The sequence below is a fragment of the Mirounga angustirostris genome, unplaced genomic scaffold (genome assembly GCF_029215605.1).
Source record: "Mirounga angustirostris isolate CCGP_5_RB_7025 unplaced genomic scaffold, mMirAng1.0.hap1 SCAF_12, whole genome shotgun sequence".
In the NCBI taxonomy this organism is placed as follows: domain Eukaryota; kingdom Metazoa; phylum Chordata; class Mammalia; order Carnivora; family Phocidae; genus Mirounga; species Mirounga angustirostris.
The window spans coordinates 24,837,740-24,863,671 of record NW_026991720.1 but is presented as its reverse complement, the minus strand read 5'-3'; the positions used below and the strand labels follow the sequence as shown (position 1 = coordinate 24,863,671).

The 25,932-nt window shown below is 37.6% G+C and overlaps 1 protein-coding gene across 2 annotated transcripts in view; it reads right to left on the bottom strand.

Moving 5' to 3' along the window:
• Nucleotides 1-25,932, bottom strand: part of GRM8 (glutamate metabotropic receptor 8) — a 724,302-nt gene that overhangs the window by 261,996 nt on the left and 436,374 nt on the right. For both annotated transcript variants that reach the window (XM_064575601.1, XM_064575602.1), the window contains one exon: nt 1,561-1,761. In XM_064575601.1, coding sequence (XP_064431671.1) covers nt 1,561-1,761 — 201 coding nt within the window. The remainder of the gene's footprint in view (nt 1-1,560; nt 1,762-25,932) is intronic.

Genomic DNA, 25,932 nt, shown 5'->3' with positions numbered 1-25,932 from the left:
TGGTAATTCACCTTTAAAATACTTTAATCTCATGTTTCTTTAAAGATTTTCCCATCTTCTGGAGGTGAGCTTCAGTTATTGAGAAAACATAATCATTTGCATTCCTCTTCACACTTCCTAACTACTTGGATAAATGGAGTGCTCCCCAACCTCATGTTACGATAAATAACCTTGCATTGTAATACTCCTCTTTTGCTCAATTTTCATAATTGCAGGAAAATTATTTTTAAATTCCCTCTTAATATTTATATTTGTAACAAAAGGATTGTTATGTAATGTCTCACAAAAAAATTCTGCTGAAAATAAGGATACCCTGTGTTGCACGTAAACCAAATTTTGCCTCATGTTGCCCACACAAAGCAAAAGAAGAAGTTTCCACTTGAATTCTAAATTGAAGATGACCTTGTGCTTTTTTGAGAAAGGCTGGCAGCTGAGGTCATTGGAGTGTATTATGATGGACAGTGCAGGGCTGTGCGTGGCTCGGAGGCATGTCCATTGTGTGGATTACAGCCAAACAGAAAGAATTAGACAGCTCGGAGCATTCTATCATTTCATTTGAAAATAATTGCCAAAATCATGGGCAGAAACCATTACAACTTTCATGAAAGAGTAGCAACATTCAATAATTCCATTGCTTCAGACAGGCAATTGGCTATTCTCAGCCAAATATTATGGGTCCGGCATATTTTGTATCCGTTTCTCTGACACTCAACAGAAAGCAGAATCTCTGCTTCTGCAGGAGGCAAATCCCACACCTACACTGCATCTGATGTAGTAGTTCTAGCTTACAGGATGCAGCCCATTGCTTTACAGGGACCAAATCACTGAAAGTGATATAAGGAAAGAGAGGATACAGAAACCTAACCCAGCACTCTTAGAAGGTAAATATGTAGCAACTCCAGATCATGTACCTTCCTCAAGTCAACTTACCGTTTAAAAAGCTGAAAATCAGTTTTAAAACAAAATCTCTACAATTCCTTCTCTAAGAATGGCACAAACAAAACATTTTCAAAGAAATCTAATCTGTTGTCAATACTTCCAAATGAGCCTCCTAAGTTATTTCTGAAATAGTGATATTTAAGTAGAATATTTTGATTGATAGAGGTTTATTTTTAACTTCTGCTTCTTTCAGGAGCAGATTAATGCTTCTTTCAGGAGCACAAAAAATATGTTTGCGATTTAAATGCAGGTGGAAAAACTCACACTTCTGATTAAAAGGGGAACTGCTTCTAATCCTGTGCTTCCCACTCTGTCTGAGTATCTTCTTTTTTTTTTTTTTTTTAAGATTTTTTATTTTATTTATTTGACAGAGAGAGACACAGCGAGAGAGGGAACACAAGCAGGGGGAGTGGGAGAGGGAGAAGCAAGCTCCCCGCAGAGCAGGGAGCCTGATGCGGGGCTCAATCCCAGGACCCCAGGATCACGACCTGAGCCGAAGGCAGTCGCTTAACCAACTGAGCCACCCAGGTGCCCCTGAGTATCTTCTATATATGGGAGTGGGGAGGGACAAACACCTTCACTTTTAAAGTATTTTATGACCCAAAAGAAGTTGTAACTTACCATTAAAATTTACAGCCCGAATATAACCAAGGAGCTCTTTGCCATCAAGAGCACTCATTCGTGGGCAGAGGCCGATGTATCCAGGGCAGAGGTCTTTGTGCATATTGTGCAGAGCATAAGCCATGGAATACACTGCATCAATTACAAACTGGACCTTTCCTTCCTGTTCATAAGCTGAGTCCCTTGCAATTCGCTCCAGCCCTGCAAAAGAAAGAAAGAAAACCATCAACTGGTGTTAGATTTCACCAAAAGATGGCATTAGGGCCAAGATTTCCACATGTGAGGCACACTTGACGAGACAAAACTATTTGACTTTACTCCCAATTATTTTAATCCTATACTTACTGAGTCAGGCTTCTAAACTGGGTATTGAATTTTTTTATTTGGAAAGAGCAGAAACTATTCTGTTAGCAACAAAAAGAAATAAACTAAATAAAACCCTATACTTCCGTTATCTTTATTTCCACCATACTGAGTCTGATTACGTTGTGCATTCTAGTAATCACATAACATTTTGGAAGTGACTTGATCTTATAAGTAAAATGTGTGATTTCATTCTTTTCATCTACTTCAGTTCCAGGAGTATCATTTAATTAGTGCCTCAGAGTAAGGTCTTTTTTTCCCCCCCTCCAAACCTATTCTCATTCTGAATGTGCTTTACTTGGGAGCCCTTTCTGTAAATATTAAAGGACAGTGTTTCCTTAAGTGAACCAGCTATCTTCAGAAGAATCATTCAACCTATTTTCTTCTTGAACTCCATTTTCTTTTTCTTTTCTTTTTTTTTTTAATATTTTACTTATTTATTTATTTATTTATTTATTTATTTATTTATTTATTTGAGAGACAGAGAGCAGGGGATGGTGCAGAGGAAGAGGGACAAGCAGACTCTGCGCTGAGCTCAGAGACTGATGTGGGGCTCGATCTCAGGACCCTGAGATCATGACCTGAGCCGAAATCAAGAGTCGGACACTCAACTGACTGAGCCACCCAGGTCCCCCTTGAACTCAAATTTCTATTTTATTTTATTTTTAAATCTTTTCCAGCTTTACAGAGATAAAATTGGCATATAACATTGTGTAAGTTTAAGGTATACTACATGATGATTTTATATATGTATATATTATGAAATGATTTCCACAATAAGGTTAGTTAACACATTCATTACCTCCCATAGTAACCTTTTTTTTTTTCCTTGTGGTGGTAACATTTAAGGTTTACTGTTAGCAACTTTCAAGTAACAATACAGTATTGTTAAACATAGTCACCATGCTGTGCTTAGATCTCCATCAATTTTCTATTTCTATAGTAATCAATTTAATTCATTAAATCTAGCAGTCCGATAAATTAGTTTTCTAGGACTTTTCTGTCACCTAACTGCCAGCCCACATTTCCAATTGCTTATCATATTCCTATAGTCTGCTTCCATGTCAAACTCAATAGAGCTAAAACCAGGCTATTATTATAGAGAATTACATCATTTCCCTAAAACCTCCAGTTGAGGGTCTTACAGGTTTGAGAGCACAGAGAGGGAAGATCAGTTCTTACAAAGAGTACTTTCAAGGTGCCAAAAGATATATTGATTCCTTCAATTTGCAATAGCTGTATGATCTAAGCTAACATCCATGCAGATAGGGGAGCACTGTCTTCTCCCTATCTTTGTGTAGCACTTTGCCTCCTAGGTCTTAGAACAGCTCTGCTATGTCCAGAACGTGATTAAGTGACCTTGTGAAAACAGCCCTTTCAGCTTCTGCCAAAAATTTCTCTCCCATAGTTTTCACCACAAAGTAGACAATTCATAAATAAATACTGAAGAATGGTCATGGCAACCAAAAAGATGCAGTTGTTTCTTTAAAGATTTTATCTGGTGACCAACCACTCTAGTTAGTCCAGGATTGAAGGGTTTCTCAGAATATAGGACCAAAATGTAGATAGTTCTGGGCAGACCAGCATGATTGCCTATGAAAAAAGAGGCAAATGATGAGTAAACTTGATACGAGACTGAAATAACTACTTTGAGGGTAGGTCCTTAGATCCAAGAGAAGATCCCGGTTTCATTTATATTGTATCACTAAATTTGATAACTGAAAATGAAGACTATAAATCCCAGAACAGTTGTTTCATTCTTGATTATCTTCTTAAGTACAGACTCCTGAGGGCCACTCCAGCTTTACTGAATCAGCATCTCCCAATTTGGGGACATGACAAATCGGTAATTTTGAAACACAGACAAGATACCTAACTGTCTTAGTTTGAGCTGCTATAACAAAATACCAAAGACTGGGTGGCTTGCAAACAATGGAATTTGCTTCTCATAGTTCTTGAGGCTAGAAGTCCAGACTCAGGGTAACAGCATGGTTAGGTCCTGGTGAAGGATGTCTTTTGGGTTGCAGGCAGTCGTTTTCTTATTATATCCTTACATGGAAGATAGGAGACTTCCGGTGACTGCTTTTAAGGACACTAATCCCATTCATGAGGGATAGTGCTCTATCTTCAAAACTTCATCTAATCCTAATTACCTCCCAAAGGCCCACATCCTAATACAATCATATTAGGGGGTAGAGTTTCAACATATAAATTTGAAAGGGACACAAATATTGTCTGTCACACTAACATTCCAGGTTATGTTGTTTGTATTGTTGCTCTGTAAATCCCTCGGCTACACACACACACACACACCACCCCCTCCCTACCCACCCCCACTCCTGCAAATATTATTGCTTGTTTTTCTGATTTTGCTCTCTTTTGTGTACTTTATTTTTGTGTATGTGTGGCTCCTCTCTAATAATCAAGAGGACACACATTTTTTTAAAGACTTATTTATTTATTTTGGCGAGAGAAGGGGGGAGGGGCAGAGGGAGAGAGAGAATCTCAAACAGACTCCCCACTGAGTGAGGAGCCTAAAGCAGGGCTTAATCTCACAACCGAGATCATGACCTGAGCCAAAATCAAGAGTCAGACGCTTAACAGACTGAAACACGCAGGTTCCCCCCTTTTTTGTACTTTAAAGAAAAGAGAATGTCTTTGTCTCCATTACCACTGGGTGGAATATGAATAGCAGGCATAGAAATGGCAGAAAATGCCCAAGCCTAATTGATTCAAAGACAGTAATGACCATGAGGACATTAAGGAATTTGGAAAATTTTCACAGTCCATGGAATATATGTAAGAGCTAGATGTGTGTGAATGTTTTATATTTTTGAATTTATCCTAAAATGTTCTGGATTTAACATAATATGATTTTATTTTAATGCTACTGCAACCTCACTATCAATCTATAAAGATACTTCTTAACATTCAATAACTGGGATAAAGTTATATATAATACTTTCCAGATAAATTTTAATGGAGATGCCCTAATTTAATAGATATATTCTTTTTTTTAAAAGATTTATTTATTTATTTGAGAGAGAGAGTGGGAGGAGGGACAGGGGAGAGGGAGAGAGAGAGAATCTCAAGCAGACTCTACACAAAGTATGAGTCCAAGGCAGGCCTTGATCTCATGACCCTGAGATCATGACCTGAGCCTAAATCAAACTGGGACATTTAACCAACTGAGCCACCCAGGCACCCTTAATAGACATATTCTTTCTTGATTTTTCCTAAAACAATTTCAATTTTACACCTAATAGATTTATAATTCTCAAATACCACACATCTTATTAAAGGGACATATTTAAATTTGCACTTGTCAAACTATTTATTTCCTTAACTAGTTATAAACTCCTAATAATATGAGCAGAGATTAAATATTCCAACTTTGCCCTTTTCTTTTTTAAGTAAAAGTTCAGAAGGCTGTTTAGTGACAGTCGTCACACAAGTCAATGGACATTATATGACTCTTCCCATGAATTGATAGAAGTACATGGTGACAAACTAAAAGACCGAACATTATTACCATTTTGAAATTTAACAAGAAATCATTTTATTTCTTTCCAGGCTGTTTAGATGTATTTTCCTATTCCCTAACATTTTAACTTCATGAGGACACTTAAGATTTTACAAGAGCTAGAGTTCGCTCCTCACTTCCTATAGTTGCTTGTCTTATTCATCTAAAAGAGGAATTTAAGAAGCTGACAGTGACTCATCAACTTAATTGGCTGTAAAATTTCATTATGCTATAGTTTCTAAAGTTAGCGTTAACGTATTGCTATAAAGTGCTAAATATTGTCAAAGGCTATATGTCAGCCCTCCATTTAAAACACTGACTGTAAAGTTGTGATGGGTTTTATTGGATAGCTTAAAACTAACAGCATATAGCAAAGCATTTGCACGGTGGGAGATGAAGTCAGCCTCGTAAATTTTATAGCAAGATTGTTTTATGTTTTCATTAACGAAACCTAAAACTTTTGACTGTATCTCATGTTCCTGGACAACAAAGTAAATTCTTATTGGTCCAAGCAATATCACATGTGCCTCAGTTAAGGTCTTTCAAACATCACGGTGTATCATCTTGGTTTTCAAAAGGCAAATCAGCTCAAGTTTGCAAAGTGCCGTATACATTATAGTGCGAGTTCCTAAGATAAGCCTGACATGAATTTTAAGTTCTTTGACTGACAGATAGTTGTTGAGCTTTGCTTTCTAAGAATTTCTGATTTCTCAGGGCATAGTTTAGTTTTATAGACTGAGATTCGAGGTTATTTTCCTTTTCCTGAAAGTATGTTAATGTAATGATGATCCAATAAACTGATCAATTCCATGAAGAAGGAGGAGGAGGAGGAGGAAAAGAAGAGGAGGAGGAGGAGGAAGAAAGGAAATCCTATCAGTTGTTTATTCCCGAGAAACCACATATCCAATGGGTTGATTTTTTTTTTTTAAGATTTTATTTATTTATTTGACAGAGAGAGAGACAGCGAGAGAGGGAACACAAGCAAGGGGAGTGGGAGAGGGAGAAGCAGGCCTCCCGCCGAGCAGGGAGCCCGATGCGGGGCTCGATCCCAGGACCCTCGGATCATGACCTGAGCCGAAGGCAGATGCTTAACGACTGAGCCACCCAGGCGCCCCTCCAATGGGTTGATTTTTTAATACAGTCCTAGAATGTAGTAGAAAGAATCCCGCATTCTAAATTTGTAGGTTAAAAAGTATTTATTTAGTTTCTCCCTGCCTTTTTCATAAGAATGTAGCAACTATTTTAAATGATTAAATTGTTTTCTTGCAGTTAGCGTGGAGAGGATGCTAGGAGGAAAGAAGAGAATCCGTGAACTGCTAGGAACACATTTATGCTGATAGGACGGGACTGAAGAGTCATTCTGAATTCCACAACAACTCCGTGCCTCGCTACTTGATGCACCAAAGAAAACACTGTCATGTCCTACAAGGAGCTCTCCCAGTGCCTCACATGTATGCAAAAACTGCACAGTGGGTGACTGAAATCAGTGAACCACGCCAGTGACAATCCGTGAGAACCAGGAAGAATCACACTGCACTCTGAAAAGGAATCGTTATCAAGTCAGCAAACCTGTCACCTTTTACTGAATTTAAACTGATTTGGCTTCAAGGATACAACAGGGGAAGGATGGGAAAGAAACAGAAGCATATTCAATTATACAGGAATATCTCCTAAGCGCCGGGATATGCGAATGAAGCGTTGTGCAGCTCCCTTGCAAACTGCAGAGAGATGAGAAGGTGGGCCCTGTGTAAGGCAGAAAGACAGACTGACTGAGGGAGGCAGCGGCTACAGGAGAAAGAGGAGCGACCAGTGGGGCAGACCTGGATTCAGGTCTCAACTAACACAACCCAAGGCAAGCGGCCTGGGCCGTGGACCGGGAAAGTTGCCCCCAGCGAGCTCTGTGATGGGATACCCCATCTCTTCAGCATCATCTGCTTGTACCACCACCCCCCCACTTTTAGGTCCTTGAATAGAACATGAGATTTCCCACCGCAAGACTTCCCCCAGATGTTCATTCTGTAACTCTTCACTTCTTCCTGGATACCTCCTGCTCAGCCTACAAACTTCACGTAAGATGTCAAATCAAGTTAGGCGGGAGCACTGATATTTAATTTTTTAATATAGCAGCCCAGATCAGATCATAGAGTATCTTAAATGCTATGCTTAAATACTGAGTATTGTTCAGTTGGAAACACAGAGCCATGACTGATATTTAAAATATTTCTGGGAATATGGGTAAATTAAATTGAAGGAAACGTAGTTTGAGGGTAGAGATACAAGCTGGGAGGGAGGGCAGATACGGGTCGAAAGAGTGGGGAAAAAAAAGAATGACAGAAAATATATTTCAGATGTCAAACTGACAGTATTTGGTACCCTGATTAAATATGGGAGTAAGGGTTGAAGGCAATCAACAACTCAGGGGTTGTGAAGCGAGGTAACAGAACAAACAGTGTTAACAGAATTTGGAAAATCAGGTTAACGAGACGGTTTTGTTTCTGACGGCTCTGGCTCTCCCAACTGCATCAAGGAAGACCTCAGTTAAAAGAGCTGATTTATAAGATTCTGTAGTATTTATTATATCCTCTAACATAGTATATAGACTTTATATAAATTTGTTGAATTGTTTAAAGAGCAAAGTCTAAATGTTTAGAGTAATCATATAATAGTAATATAGCTGATCATTTATTTATAACACTGCAATAATTTAAGCCAGTTGGGAGTAAAGTACCATTTACAGTGCTGTCATAAGACCAATGGCCTGAGGGGCACATGGGTGGCTCAGTTGTGGGTTAAGCCTTTTTCCTTGGTTCAGGTCATGATCCCAGAGTCCTGAGATCGAGTCCCGCATCAGGCTCCCTGCTCAGTGGGGAGTCTGCTTCTCTCTCTCCCTCTCCTCCTCCCCCTGCTCGTGCTTGTATGTGCTCTCTCTCTCTCTCAAATAAATAAAATCTTAAAAAAAAAAAAAAAAAAAGGACCAATGGCCTGAGAAGTCAGACTTGCATTCTAGTTCTAACAGAGTGACCAACTGATTTTGTGTCCTTGGTCAAGTCATGAGCTTTCTGGCATTTGTTTACTTCTCAGAAATTAGACGATTGAATAAGATGATCAGTCAGGGTCCCTTCGGTTCTAAATTTCTAGATGCTAGGGCATGTTCTCTTATTTCTGTTTCCTCCTTACACTTGCTAAGATCACTGGAAGATTGCATAAGGGTATGAGTGAACATAAACCACTAAAAATTATCCAGAACGGTTTGGATTATCCAGTAACTGGATTACCATTGAGAACTAGAAATTCTACACTAACAAAAAGTACCAACTGTCAGCCTGGATTTTTCTTCCTATATTGTCAGTCTGGTTAACTGAGTCACTGCATTTTCATGACTCTTAGATTTGAGCTATTTCAAATCTAGTTCCTTGTGAAGGAGAAAAGTTCAATTTTCTTTTTATTTTGATCCAATGGTTAAAGAAATCAATTATGGAAAATAAGATCAGAGAAGTAAAAGGACACAAATAAGGGCAGGACCCTTCATGAGAAGCATCTCTTTAGTCCTAAATTATTATTACTCCCCCTTTTTTTAATAGATAAAGGAACTAAGGCTCAACATTTGAATAATTTACCCAAGATCACACAGTTATGGCAGTAAATGGTAGTCAAGTCTCAAAACCTTGGCCATTTATTATTACACTGCCTCCCCCTCTGTGAAATTGTGTTTTTTCCAAATCAGGCTTTCCTTTCACTTCTCTGAACTCCTCTTTAACTTTTAGCCATTAGACCCACAACTGATTTGTCTTTTATGTTAAGTAGTAGTTAGAGATTGTGTGTGTGTGTGTGTGTGAACCTTTAAAGAGTAGTGAGCAGGAACTAAAGAATATTATAAAATAATATATACTTTTTACAGAAATACTAATACATATTAACAGATGACAATATTTATATTAAAATATACAAAAAAGGGGAAATACACTCCTATAACATTGTAAGCATTTTTCTGACGTACAAAAAACTCACCTTGCTTGTGAATTTCAGTCATACACCTGAGATAAAATTGGCATAATGTGGCTGAAATTCATAAGCAAGATGATTAGATATTTGTGGCAAAAACCGAAGCTAATAAAACTTATAAATTAATATTTATAAAAATCAAGGTAAGAAGGTAAGAGCGTATATGTGGGTATGTGTCTAAGATTTCTCTAAGAAAGTTTAACATCAAGCTCAAAAGAGAATTCCACACCTAAGGTTCTGCTTTGTAGATTCTGCACTAGGCTTTGTCAAGGACCTGTATAAACAGATGTATTGGACTAATGAACTAATCTGAGCCTCTGCCTTATCTATTTACAAAGGGCAGAGAAAATGAGAAGATAAGAGCCCTCTGCTGAAAATCACCTGCTCTCTATTTCTTCTGTAATTTAAATGTAGTCCCAAGAACTGAAGGCCCTTAGCTGCCTAAGGACACAACGGAGACACTTGTAAATCAACCCCTGAAGAGTGCTACATCAGCCCACAAAGACTTCTCTCCTTTGTGTGCCTGGCAGGAAATGGAAAGTGCTTCAGGCAGGTGCCAGGTGTCCCCTTCAGGTGTTAAATTTTCCATGTAATGCCCTAGGGCTTTTAAAATACTGAAAAACCTAAGGTAAGAGGCAAGTAAGATTAAGAGTGTATCTTCAGACAAAATAACCAGTTTAAAAAAAAAAAAAGATGCTCAGAAGAGGAAATTATTTCATAGATATATCCCTAAGTCCCCAAAGAAAAGGCATTTTATTAAATTCAGACAGTTACATTTCTCTACATGGTTATCTTAGATCATGCACATCAGAAACAAATTTTGATTCAAAACAGTGTGTAAGAGTACTGATAGAGTTAACTCAACAGTTAATAGTAGAGTTTCTCTCTTTAAAGCACATTAAAGCTCCCCCTTAGAAGAATCAAATTTTCCCCCCATAAATCCCCGTTAGCAGATAGGACTTCTAATGCCCCCTCCCACCCCAAGATGTGTTATATAGTCATTGCAGACCTTATAATGTGGCTTCGGACTTGCCTTTAAAAAAATATTTTTTATTTTTTTCTAATTACAAAAGCTAATCAGTATTAGTAGAAATGTGAGAAAAAAATTGTAATGAAGAAAATAAAGAATACCTATTAGTCCACCACATTAACCACCATTTACATATTGATCTATTGCCTTATAGGATTTCTCTATTTTCCCCCCTTAGTTTTAAAAATTAAGAAGATTCTGTGTATATTTTTTAATCTGCTATATTCACTTTACCTATAGTGAAAATTTCCCTATATTGTAGGAAAGCATAGTTTTTATACTTGCATTCTAGTTCATCCAATGGATTCAGGTTTTTGCATTTAACTATTTCCCAATACTCAACATGATATTTGATGCAAGGTAGGGAATCTAACTTTGTTTATCAAATTATGAACCAATTCTTCCACACTATTTATTGAACTAGTATTCTTTTCCCCATTAATTTATATAAAGTCACTTTTAACAGACATCAAACTCTTATATGTTCTTGGTTATATAGCTGGAGTTTATGCTCTAGCCCACTTGATTCTTAATATGTCAATACTACCTGGACAATTATTGTAATTTTATAAGTTGTTACCATCTGTTCACGCAAGTTCTATCAATACTCTTGTTCGTTTTTAAATTCTTGATAGTTCTCCCAAATAAACTTCAGAATTATTTAAGCTAGTTCCAAAAATTGCAGCTTTATTTGAATTGTATTGATTTTTAAAATTAGTTGCAGAAGACTTGAAATAGCTGCAATATTAAGTGTCCCATTTGGAAACATAGGATCTCCATTTATTCAGATCTTCTTTTGGAATCCTCAGTAAAGATATGTCACTCATGTATCTCTTTAAGTAATGCCTCGATATTTTGTGTTTTCTAGCTTTATGAAACAGAATTTTTTTCATTTTATTTTTAACTGGTTAATCGTGGTATAATTAATAAATTTTCAATTCATTCTTTTTTTAAAAAGATTTTTATTTATTTTAGAGAGAGAGCACACACGTGTGTGCATGCATGAGTGTGAGCAGTGGGAGGGGAAAGGAAGGGGAGGGGAAAGGATCTCAAACAGACTCCACGTGTGCACGCTCCAAAAGCCTGAGCCCAAAGCAGGGCTGGATCTCCCCACCCTGAGATCATGACATGAGCAGAAACCAAGAGTCAGACGCTTAACTGACTGAGCCACCGAGGCACCCCTCAATTCATTCTTAGTACTCAACATTTTCTTCTCCCCTTAAACTGTATGTAACAGAGAAGGTCCAGGTTAAGTCCCATCTCTTGTAAAAAAAAAAAAAAAAAAAAAACACACACAAAAAAACAAAAAAAACCCAGAAAAATGCAAAAAAGCATGGGTTCTGAGATCAGACAGATCAAGACTTGAGATCCTTCCTGAGTCTCCTATTCTTTACTCATAAAATGGGATTTTATACCTATGTTGCATGGTTGTTGTGAGAATTAAGTGAGATAATGCACAGCATCAAGCATATTATATAGTGAATAAATGGACTCCATTATTTGTTATGCGGGGCTATAAAATACGTAAGCCTCTATAATGTGCAACACTTTTCCAAATATACAAACAAAAGAAATCCCAATATGAACCCAGGATATATATTCATATACTCATCCAATAAACATGAAAGAGGTAATTTAGTTCAATGATTAGAAACCACCCTGCAGCTAATCTGCTTGGGTTTAAATTCACATAACCATTTACTAGTTATGGGACTTTAAGTCCCTTAGTCTCTTATGCATCAGTTTCCCTATCTGTAAAGTGGGAATAATAAGTAACTCTCCCACAGAATGTTGTCATAATTGAGTTAATGTGTATAAGGCAGCCTGAAGAGTGTGTTGGAAACAGTAAGTAGTACTATATAAAGGGATGTTGTTATTATCATCTTTATCATCATCATTCAGTCAGCTTGTGTGATATATTAAGCACTGGGCTGGATACAGTGGTAAACTAAAACTCATGGGGTGATGGGCTAAGATCTAAAGGATAAACAGGAGTGAATTAGGGGAGAAAGGGAAGTAGGGGGAACACAAGAGGCTGAGTGACAGTGACACTTCCTCTAGTGATAGAAAGAGTGGAAAAGTAGGAAGGGCTGAAATCACACCCAGGAAGCTGGAGCTGGGCAGGAGTGTGGCAGAGATGAGGCCCAAGAGGCAAGGGGGGCAGATTAAGGGATTTTGCAGGTTACCTGGCATCAATCTTTCTTCTTCCTACGTGCAGAAGGAGGCCACTGAAAGGTGAAATAATTGGGTTTCCAGTTCAAAAAGAGCAGTGGGTCAGAAGAACAGACAGGAAGGGGGAAAGAGTGGATGGGGTGAGCTGCTTGGGAGGTTATTTCATAATCTAAACAAGGACAAATGGTGGCATGGGCTAAGGTGTTGATGAAGACAGAGAAATGTAAACTCATTTGAGACATTAGGAGACGTAATTATCAGGGTTTGTACGGAGCTGAAGCAAAGGGCATCACCAAGAGTGACTTCCAGGTTCCTGGCTTATGTATCTGGGCAGACCCTGCTGCTCAGTGAGACCAACAATGGATGCTATCTAGGCCAGAAATATGTTGTCCCACCAGATAGTCACATATTTGCCTAAGGGGCGATGAACATGGTGTATTTGTTCCTGTTAAGACAGGCCAGGGAAACCCCAGTAGCCTGCACCTGAAAATTCTGTCTGCTCCCTTGGTACTATAGGAATGTACCCTGTCTGATTTGTGGCTTTTCTAAGTCCAGGTCAGGGTTCCACCCCTGGAGTTCATTATTTTTATTATTACTCACAAACTCCCCAGGAACTGGGGAAAGAGATGGGACAGGAATTGTTTCTAAGACTATGTTACTATTCAGCAACTGACTTCAGTCATTCTTCTTGCAAGTCATTAATCATATTGTCTCAGATATTCTCTTTGGAACAAAAAGCTGAACAGTAAATAAGACAGTCTGCATTAAACACACACATAGGAAAACAAAACTTTCCCCCTTTCTACTCTCTCTAGTCCCACCTTCCTACTCCCCTACTTTCTCACTCTTCTTTTTTTTTTTTCTTTCTTTCTCACTCTTCTTAAGATTTTGTCAACAATGGAGTAATGTCACTACAAGAACACATATAATGAGACCCCAAAGCTTGCAATTAATAAAATAGGAATGCTCACACTAAAACAACCTTAAAAGTGATTCTATCTGCTATTTTTTAAATTTATGACACGTCCTATTAGCGTTTTTTAAATCACTGTAAACATGATTTAAAATCATTTAAATCATTAAAAACAGCATTTTAAAAAATAAAACGGGAATCAGTACTGTTTCTTGAAACTTCCATTTCAGTTGGAAGGCATGTGAGCACTGGGTTGCCGTATACAATAAATGACTAATCAGGAGTACAATCAAAAAGAGTTTGAAACTCACTGACCTCATCCAATCTTCTTATTTTACAAATGGCAAAACTGAGGTTGAGGAACTATGAGGGGTTCTTCCAGGTCCAACATATCAGGAAGAGGCAGAGCTAGGAACAAAACCCTACCACCTAATTCCACGATTCCTCCCTTTATATCACATTGTCTTTCTTCAGCTGCACCTTCTCTCCCTTTGTAATTAAGTTCCATTGAGGATGAGTAAAACTTGAGGAATTAAAAGCCTTGAAAGGAATTAATTAAATCAACTCTGAGAAAAAGTGAATAGCAAGAAGTTGTGAGTTATGGTAAGGTTCTCTCATGCCAACATAAAAGGAGTATCCATAGAAACCAATAACATTGCTCAAAAATAGAAAAGCAAAGGGCTTTATTATAACTTAAGTGTAAGTTATAAAAGGAATTTAAATTTAAAACAGAAAACCAGAAGTACTGGACATACAAGATGCATTCCTTTAAATGAACATTTACTGGAACACCCAGATGAAAGAGGAAAATAATCATTGCTTTTGTGCAGTGTGGTCAATCCTCTGGGTGACTGACTGGGTCTTTCACTTTTCTTCCCAATTTTAAGGGTCACAGCACAGGCGTGGGTATAATGCTGGTGGCTGATTAAAGCAGGTCACAATCTGTCTGGGAGAGTTTCTGTGCCATCCTTCATAGGGACAGGGACCAGACAAGATGACCTCTCTTGTTGCCTTCCAATTAATTCAATCAGCCTCTGCTTCTGTCAGACATCTTCATGGATGCAGACCATCCACTCATTCCAAGTCCTCACTAGGAATCAGTAAACACAGAGCCTGCAGACTGCATTTAATGAATCACCAGGATTCATCTTTCAGTCATCATTTTTGATTTGCAACTTCTTTCTCAATATTATTTTCTCTCTCGATAATCTGAAACTTCATGAAGGGCATGGGCTTAGATCTGCCTCCTCTGAGGACCCACTGGGCCTAGCATGGTGCCCAAATCTGTCTTAGGTTAATATCAATGTTTGTTAAACCAATTCGAACTGAGTTTCATTTCAAAGAAGGACACATCAATAAGATAATTCCAATTAGCTGTGCATAAAGCCACCATCCCTTTTCTTTAATATTTTATGAGGTGCCACTCCAGGAAACTATATGGGATATAATGAAGTACAACTGGGAAACTTTTTTCAAATAAACCAAAGCTATGCCTTCTATTTTTATGTTCAAATAAATGTACATAAAAGGTAGGGTCAGTAAGGGTGTTTTGCTTCTTGCTTCTCTTCACATGGACTGGTAGGATAATTTCCATAACAGAGGAAACAGACCATCTGAGACTAACCGCATTAGACAGTGTTAAAACAACAGATCCAAGATGAGGTAAGTGCTCATTTCAAACCTCTCATAAATCGGGAACCTGTGGCTGTATTTCATCACTCCCAAAACAACAGAACATCAGTATTCATTAAGCAGGAACTTAACACTGTTGCCTCAGATCAAAAATTGTAGCTTTTGACTAGGAACTTACCTTACAATGGAAAAGGAATAGATCTATTTGACATGTCTTTTTTTTTTTTAAATCTAACTAATATAAACTGTGATGTCCTTCAACATTACATATAAACTAAATTATAACTCATGATTTAGTGTGAGTCCTCTCTAGACCTAGAAAACTTTCCAGGACAAAAGTGGAATTCTGGCCCTGTGAGGAGCAAATTAACCACCAAGGGTCTCTCTGGCAACAAGCCCTGGTTTCACCTTGAGAGATGGAACATGACCTATTGGGATCTCTCATTATTACCCCTGTATGCAAATGCCAAAAAACAATTTTTTTTAAATATTTTCATCTTTAAACTTTCAATGCATGCAAATGCAAAAAAGAATTGAAAATATTTTCATCTTTAAACTTTTCTCGCATGCTCTGAATATCAAAACACATTTTGTGAGAAAAATTATAAATAGAAATTTGATATATTTAGAACCAAAGTGAAAATCATAGCCTGAGATGCACTTTAAATTTAGTTCTAACAAATCTGCTTTTTGGATTCTGTTCTCAGTGGTTTATTTTTACTCCCCAAATTATGTTACTACCATCAAGGACTTGGATAGAAACAGGGAGCTGTGATAAAGGAAACATTTAGACATAATGGCTCAAGTGTACAAATGTTCATAAACAGCCTTCTTTTTAGAAGCTGAGAGGAAGAGACCTAACATTTATTGGATTTATTATGAGCCAACCACCATGCTAGACAAACTGGATATGTTTTTACAGAATTCTTACAATCACTCAATGAGGCAAGTTATAGTATTCTCATTATTTTTACTTTAATTTTTTTTTTTTTTTTTTACATAAGAAAACTGAGTCTCTGGTTAAACAGCCTGACCATTGTCCCAAACATAGTAAGCTGTAAAGCCAAGCCTCCACACTGTATCTTGCTTCCTAGTCTTATTCAAACTGTCTTGCTTTTTCCATTACAAGTCAGGTCTAAACAATAAAAAAGGTGCCCAGATACAACATAATGAATTTAGATTAAGATATAAACCTGTTGTCAGGCCCTTAGATGGACCTGTCTCGTTTAACAGGACTGCTCTAAGTAAACCTCTAAGTAAACCCGGTAAACCTCTGGTCTTTGACTTTCTATGACAGTCCTGTGTGTTCATCTTCTGTATAAGTGGCAGTTTTTAATATGTGAGTTTTCTGATCGTCTTTCAATCAAATGCATTTTGGAATGAAACGGAGTCGAGTATGGGAGTCATTTTGGTAAAGCACCCTCCCTTTCAGAGCCCACCTTCTTGGAAGAGCACTTATGCTTCTACTCTCTCATTGCCATTCACATCTTGACTTCTATTTGTCTTCTAGCCCAACCACACATCAAGGCTCTCTGGGCAGAGACCATTGGTGGTACCTCAGTATTAATTCACCACTTTTTCTGTAGTATTAGAACTCATGATTTTTAGCAGGCAACTTGGCTGACCAGAATAGACCTCATTTTCCAACCTCCTTTGTATCTAAATATAGCTGCCAATAGGATTGTAAACAAACGTGTAAGGTGGCAACTTGCAGGAACCTTTCCTAAAAGACATGGACATGTGCACTTTGTCTCTATCGTTTTCATCCTTTCTTCCATCCTGCTACGTAAGAAGCAAAGGTGGTAATTGGAGTCCTGCCTTTCATCTGCAACAGGAGGAATTAGAGTCAAACCCTAGAGACGGCAGGGCAGTATTAGAAGCAGAGGTCCCTGAGGCCTGAGTGAAGCAGAGCCACGGCACCATTCCTAGACGCCTCCTCTGGATTTTTCCAGACAGAAAAATAAAGTTCTGTCTTGTTGAAACAAGTGTTATTTTCCCTCCCTGTTATTATAGCTGGATATAATCCTAAATGATATACAACCGTGATCTCGTTGTGTCTAAACTCAAGGACAGCAACCTACTTACCACATGTTGAATTTTTATTGTACCAGTCTTTATGAGGTACATGAAACAGTGGGAAAAATATGAAATTTATGATAGAAATCCCTCTATTTACTAGCTCTGTTATCTACGGCACAAGAGTTAACCTCTCTTGGTCTCAGTGTCTTTATCAGTGAATAAGGGGAAAATGACCTCCTAACTCGAGTGCTGTTATAAGCAGTCAATCAAATGGAAACTACAGTGTGTGTCCCTTTTTATAGACACAAGTGGTTTAGGATTACAGATTTTATACCTATGACTTCAAAATACCTTTCAACCCAAGTACCCCTTTTCTAGTGTCACCTCCTTACTGAATTAATGAATATTCTGACTTTCTTCAAATAAATGAATTGTTGCTCATGGACAATAAGGAGAGCATGTGATGTGATGAGCACTGGGTGTTATACACAACTAATGAATCATTGAACATTATATCAAAAACTAATGATGTACTATACGTTGGCTAATTGAATTTAAATTAAAAAAAGAAAAAAATGAAATACATAAGGAAAACAACCTTTGAAGGCATTCTCCTCTTTATGGTTTCTAAAATCATCTCTGTACCTTATCTGATTTTAAGACAATGTCATTAATGGTCCACAAGAGCAGGGACCATATTTATTTTCATTTGTCATTTTATTTCCATGCACATGGTAACATCTCAATAAATGTTAGTGTCCTCTATCCCAACCTTCTGTTACAGTCATTCCTGTAGCAAAGGGTCTTTTCCTTGGCCATGGAAAGTTGTGAATAGAGTTAGGCCCCACCCCTAAAGGTCACTTCCTCTGGCAACCTCTTGTCCTCCACTTTCTAAGTACAAACCTATAGCCAATTATGTCCCTTGATAAAAACTAATTATTCCATTCCACACTCTTATAGCCTAACAATACGTATAATAAATACACAGACTCAAAAGCTTGCTAAAGTTATTATAATTAGCATGTAAAGACTTTTTGTCAATCAGCTGGATGTATTGGTCTAATTTAGAAGGTCAGATTAATCTGACAGGGTTTTTGATCTGCATGTCTGCTTTTCATTCTTGTTCTCAGTTAGGTTCACAGACAGAATGATTTTCAGGGCTGTATCCCTTTCATTTTGTGAATGCTACTTTGCTCACAATATCAGCTCCTCCTGCTCCCATAGTTAGGACTACGTTTAACCTAATTAAGAGGCAGACTAAGTTAGTATCCAGTGCGTCGCGCTTCTGCAGTTCTAGATCATTTTTCCTATTTAAATAGCCATCCTTTGGGGGTACCTGGGTGGCTAAGTAGGTACGTCGGTCAAGCTTCTGACTTTTCGTTTTGGCTTAGATCAGATCTCAGGGTCCTGAGATCAAGCACCCCGTTGGGCTCCGTGCTCAGTACAGAGTCTGCTTAAGACTCTCTCTCCCTCTGCCCCTCGCCGATTGCGTGCTCTCTCTCTTTAAATAAATCAATACATACATACATACATAGCAATCCTTTCTCCTCATCCCTGTCCAACAAGTGCCCAGTTATCAACGAGATAAATTGCTTTGCAAAGAGGTATTAAATGGTTGATAACATTCAAGGTGTTACCACCCCGAGTGTACTTTCTTAACATGTCTTCACATCTTTAATGTAAATCATCAGCCAGTTGTAGGAAGGAAACAATCACCTAACTTAGGTGGCCATTTATTTCAATTACCCCAATGATGATCCTCTTCTCAGATTTCTAGGCATTAACAAAAAGAATGGAGGGAGCAATAATAACTTTCATCAAATTCTACAGTACTCCTTTTCTATTTGATACTAGTCATTTAAATTAAACATGTAAGCACATTTAACTTAAAAAAATCCCCTACATAGTGTTGTTTTAATAAAAATTCTATCTTTCTTCAAAAGTAAAAATTCACTACTAAAAAAATAAGTACAGTAGGGGTACTTGGGTGGCTCAGTTGTTTAAGCATCTGACTTCAGCTCAGGTCATGATCTCAGGGTTCAAGCCCCAGTGGCTTCAGTCTCTATGTTCAGTGGGGAATCTGCTTTTCCCTCTCCTTCTGCTCCTCCCCGCACTTATGTGCATGTGCACACACACGCACACTCTCTCTCTTAAATAAATAAATAAGTAAATAAATAAATAAATAAAATCTTTTTTAAAAAGTACAGAAAAAAATATCAAGTCAATTATTGTCTTTTCTTCCTAATCTAATTGAAAGAAATGCCTTTCAAGATCTTTTATTCCTTCAAAGAAGACATACAGATGGCCAACAGACACATGAAAAGATGCTCAACACCACTCATCATCAGAAAAATACAAATCAAAACCACGATGAGATACCACCTCACACCTGTCAGAATGGCTAAAATTAACACAGGAAACAACAGATATTAGGATGCAGAGAAAGGGTAACCCTCTTATGCTGTTGGTGGGAATGCAAACTGGTGCAGCCACTCTGAAGAACAGTATGGAGGTTCTTCAAAAAGGTAAAAATAGAACTACCCTATGATTCAGCAATTGCACTACTAGGTATTTATCCAAAGGATATAAAAATACAGATTCAAGGGGATACATGCACCCTAATGTTTACTGCCAAATTATCAACAATAGCCAAACCATGGAAAGAGCCCAAATGTCCATCAACTGATAAATGGATAAAGAAGATGTGGGGGATATATATATTTGTGTGTGTGTGTGTGTGTGTATAATGGAATTTTACTCAGCCATCGAAAAGAATGAAATCTTGCCATTTGTAAACACATGGATAAAGCTAGAGAGTATTACACTAAGCAAAATAAATCAAAGAAAGACAAATACCATATGATTTCATTCATACATGGAATTTAAGAAACAAAACAGATGAACATATAAGGGGAAAAAAGGAAAACAAACTGTAAGAGAAACTTAATGATAGAGAACAAACTGAGGGTTGCTGGAGGGGTGGTCAGCGGTGAATGGGTTAAATGGGTGATGGGCATTAAGGAGGGCACTTGTTATGATGAGTATTGGATGTTATATGTAAGTGATGAATCTCTAAATTCTACTCCTGAAACAATATTACACTATATGTTAACTAACTAGAATTTAAATAAAAATTTGAAAGAAAAAAAAGATCTTTTATTCCTGTTATATTTACAAAATGATAGAGAATTTTCTATTCTCTTTGATCAATTTTCCAAGTGGTATTTCACCTTCTTTACTAATTAATTTACTATTTAGTGTTTTTGCTCTTTTTTAACTTCTTCATAATTATCCCTAGCTTTTATTTGCTGTGTCAAATACTTGCATGCCTTAATAATTTGGTAGATCTTTTAGTCCTATTTTTGGATATTTGCTCTCATCTACTTATTTGTAGATCATCATATCCCAATTATGCAACTTCTTCAATCAAGGTAAATCCTACTGAAATATTTTTAGTAGCTTCACTAATTTTCAGAAAAATCCTGAAAACTTTTATTTTGTAATCAATCTCATTCTCTTAGACAAGTGATGTCAGCTGAAAATCAAATGCAAGTGACAGAGGGGGAAATCTCAAACTAATTCTTTCTATTTGAAAGTGTCAGATTAGAAAATGCCCTTGCTCTGTTTACTTTCTTCAGTGAATCATTGGTCAAATCTATCAAAAAGGGCAAAAGCCATCTGAAAAGTGTATACTTACTCTATCATTCAAACAACTCTTTCAGATATCCTTTACATATATTTCATTCCTTGTTCCATCTGAAAAGTGTATACTTATTCTATCATTCAAAAAACTCTTTCAGATATCCTTTACATATATTTCATTCCTTGTTCCATCTGAAAAGTGTATACTTATTCTATCATTCAAAAAACTCTTTCAGATATCCTTTATATTTCATTCCCTGTTCCCAAAACTGTAAATGCTCTTGAACATTTCTTAATGTACTAAAACTGTGTCTTCCTGCATATTCTCCCTATTTCAGAGACATTCAAGTATTTCCTATGCCCTAGAATGGGGAAAAATTGTCTTATCCCCATCTATTGCAATGATAAAATAAGATACAATTACATTAAAGGACATGAAGAATGAATTCTATTTTACCCTTCAAATGGGCTTTATCATAACTTAACAGTTAAGCATACAATTAGTAGCAAACCAAGAAAGCATTTTGACTAATTAGACCTAGAGTCTAGGAGATGAGTTCACAAATTATGTCCGTGAGACAGCAATCAGTTTGATTCGGTCAATTTAAAACAACAACAAAAAAATAAATAAATCAACTCAGAGACAGAAAAAAAAAACGCCAATAGTTTTCCTGTTCAGCTAATGTAAATGCAGCCTTCAAGATAAGCTGTTCTTCACATAGAAATAGAATTCATATTGTCCAGATTATATTCGAAATCTTGCAACATATGGCATTCTATGAAACAGCCTTTTCTGAACTAGCTATATGATCAAGGAAGAGGGAGAAGCAGAAGAGCATCAAACGTGGTTCAAATGACTACAGACAGGAAAACAAAAATGTTTTGTTTCTAGTATATATTTAGTTTTTCTACAGTACGACTTAGAGCATACAATAAGATAATCACTGTAAACATCTTACATACATTGCACTTAGTTTGCATTTCCTGCTTCCCAGGAGCCATACTGAAATCTAAGATAGCCTAATAATATTCAAAAGACTAGCAACAACAAAAAATGGCAATGAACACAATAACAGACTAATTACCATTCAGCGGAGAGAACAATGGAAGCATTTTTTTTTTTTTTGCTAGCTGTAATCAGTTTATAATTGTGGCCCTGCAAACATGGCAACACAGAAAGAAACAGCAAGAAACTCCCAGTCATCTTCCATGTTAGAAATGGAAGGGATCTGCAAGCTTTTTATCTGCACTGCCCTGACAGACGATGGGGACCTCCCAGTTCTTAGGGGGCTGCTCCCTTCATCAGCACCCACATCCGGACCAGGTGTACAGGCTAATGTTCCTCCGAAGCTAATTTCTTTTTTTAAATGTTAAAATCCCATAGAGTGGGCTTAAAATATAAACAACTAAAACTAAGCATCAGGAGAAAGCAGCTTCTTATTTATAATGAATAAGAAGCCTAAAGAAATATGAACATATGAAAAATGCTCTAAACTATGTGGATATTATCTGATATCATGACTTGTTCAAATGATTTCATTTAGTGGAGTAGAAAGCATGAGTTGCTTTCTGCTACTCCAGCCATTTACATTTTCTATATAGTAACTTTCTAGAGAAGATCTGCTATATAGATTATGTCATACAGACTCATATCAATTTATTGGGAAAAGGAGAAAGATGAAGACTCCCTTTTAATTTATTCAAGGAGTTGAATAACTAACCTGTTTTCTAACTTACAGCTTGGAGTATGGAATTCACTATGCGTAAGAGCACATCCTTAAAGACACTGTTAATGATATTCTACCTTTAAAAAAAATTAGATCATTGGCAAAATCAAAGTGTATACTGAAATTTATTTTTATTTAATAAAATAAATAAATAAATAATAAATAAATAAATAAATAAATAATAAAAATAAATAAATAAATATTTTATTTAATAAATATGAAACATTGGCAAAATCAAAGTGTATACTGAAATTTATTTTTATTTAATAAATATGGAATTTTATTTAATAAATATTTAATAAATATTTAATAAAAACTGTCCTTCCTAAGGAGAAATCTAGCTTTATGTAGCTTCATAAAGATGCAATAGGTAACACATCCAGTCACACCAGCATTTTAAATTAAATGTTGGGTATTTGGCTTTGCATTAGTATCTATTCATATAGTTGTACTAGTCATTGTATTAAAAAGTATCAGCATTGGGGCGCCTGGGTGGCTCAGTTGGTTAAGCGACTGCCTTCGGCTCAGGTCATGATCCTGGAGTCCCGGGATCGAGTCCCGCATTGGGCTCCCTGCTCGGTGGGGAGTCTGCTTCTCCCTCTGACCCTTTCATGCTCTATCTCATTCTCTCTCTCAAATAAAGAAATAAAATCTTAAAAAAAAAAGTATCAGCATTTTATTTAAAAGATTGTTTTTTTTTCATTAAAAATCCTGATTGTAAGTCCTAGAAGTTAATAAGCTCTATTTTCAGATGCTTGTGCCAAGGCAATCAGAGGGTGAGGAGAAATTTTCCAAGTCAGAGACCACCTCCGGAGCCAGGGCTGCACTAATGGTTGCAGGAACATATGGTAAGAATGGTCCAGAGTCCAAACAGGTGAAGGTGAATGGGGAAGAGCAGCAGTGATGCCCCATGGGCGTGGATGCCGACGGGAAGACAGGAACGACTGGTGACTCTGTAGGTGAGGATCTGGGGCTCTGAGTAGAATGACTTGATATGAATGTCAGGGGCGCCAAGTGCTTTGCTAGACTGCAAAATGTGAGTCAGATGCCTTTTCTGTGGGGAAGTAAGTACAAAATTTGAGATTCTCATTAACTCTTTGAGCTCACGAGGGTGCCATTTGATAAATGACAGTGCCGGCATTCTAACAGGAGCTCAGGCATCTGTTGGAATAAATGTGCATCCTAAAGTGCCCAGCTTCTTAATTTTTTTTAAATTTTTTATTTATTTATTTGAGAGAGAGAGAGAGAAAAACAGCATGAGAGGGGATAGGGTCAGAGGGAGAAGCAGGCTCCCCGCCGAGCCGGGAGCCCGATGTGGGACTCGATCCCAGGACTCCGGGATCATGACCTGAGCCGAAGGCAGTCGCTTAACCAACTGAGCCACCCAGGCGCCCTAAAGCGCCCAGCTTCTTAATGTTGGGTGTTACCCCTACCCAAAGGATGTATCTGAGTAACAGTGATGCCTACATCTCAGTTATTACATTAAAGAGAGAAGCAGAGAGAGGGAGAAGGAGAAAGAGAGAGAGAGATCGATCTATTCAGGCACAGCAAACAGTTCTTAAGAAAACTATATTACTACATTCTTTTTCTAAAAAAATACTTAATTTGAGATGTCATGTTTAGATATTGAGTATCTTCACTTGTGACCAGCTTTGTCTACATTTTCTTTGACTTGCATTCACAACACAGACCTTCTTTTTTTAGAGTTATTCTTATCTTTCTACCTTCTGTTTTTAATGCAAAACATTGACTGTATTGTTTCATATGAAGCTGCTTTCCCAGACCAGTCTTTTTTCAAGTACTGCTGTAACGAGGGAGGCTGCCAGCTTGAGGTGGTAACTCAACATTGAGTTCTGCATACATTCAATTCAAGCACAGAATCAAGGAAGAGGCATCCTCTCTTCTTGCTTAGGAGCTCTAGGGGAGAAACCCCAACTTGTAATATCTACAGTCAGTTCACAGCATCGTGTTGAAAAGCATAGACTGAAATGATCTTTCAAACTGTTTTGCTCGTAATTATCATTTGTTGCCATCAGGTGAAAAAGAGTCCCTTGGGTACAGCTCACGGGTGAAAGAACCATAGGAGTGGTTAACTGAATGCCACGAAGGAAAAAAAAAAAAGACTCTAAGATAGATAAACATCAATTTTATTTTATATTTTATTTTAAAGATTTTATTTATTTATTTGAGAGAGAGAGAATGAGAGACAGAGAGCATGAGAGGGAGGAGGGTCAGAGGGAGAAGCAGACTCCCTGCCGAGCAGGGAGCCCGATGCGGGACTCGATCCCGGGACTCCAGGATCATGACCTGAGCCGAAGGCAGTCACTTAACCAACTGAGCCACCCAGGTGCCCGATAAACATCAATTTTAATCAGGCTATTAATCACTATGCTGAAATTGAACATGCAACTGCAGGGAAACAGTTTCTTTGGAAAGATGGAGAGATGGAGACCAAGACACCGGATGGGCACAGCGGAGGATTCTGTGTTCTTTCTCAGCACAGGCACAGGCTTGTTGATGCTGGTTTTACTTCGGAAATGAGGAGTGCCTTGTTTGTAAATATCCTTTCAAAGCAAGCTTGTAGATGATAAGTGAAACATTCGCAGAGTGGTGATTTTAAAGATCTGTGTGGAAAATTCTATTTTTTCCAGTATCTGGCAGTATGGTGCTCTGGAGGGCCAGGTTCATGGCCCACAGTGAGCTCCTCTGCATCAAGTAACTGGGGAAGGCCAGAAGGAGGATCTCAGGCTGTTCCAGTCCTGGGGGCCTCTCCACATCTGATCTTGATGGAAATTTAAGAAAACTTCACAGTGAGCGGTTGTATTCTCTTTTAACCAATATCTACTGCCCCTGGATGCCCAAAGTTACCAAAGCAATACTTAAACCATTGGTTTACAATGTATGGTCCCTGGACCACAGCAGCAGCATCCCCCTGTCAGGGAAGATAATAGAAAAGTAAATTCTCCAGGTTCAGCCCAGTTATGAGGAATCAGAAACTCCAGGCTCTGCCCAGCAATCTGTGTTTTAGCAAAGTTGATTCTGATTCACCGAAAAGTCAGAGCCACTGGTTTAAACTGTAAGCATTTAAACGCAATTATTCTGTTACTCTCCGCTTTAATCATTAATTATTCTGAACCTGATTGTCGCCCCCTGACTTTACTAGCACAAGCCTTACATTTCAAGCAGTTTCAACCTAAAACAATCGGTTCTAGGAAATAAGGCCATTTTTCTGATTTTTTTTTTTTAAAGCCCTGTATGTAAGTTATCTGATGTTTCCGTTCCAGCCACAAATAGTATATTCATTCTGTCTAAGCCATTTCAGTGACTGATGGAAAGGGAACAATATCCA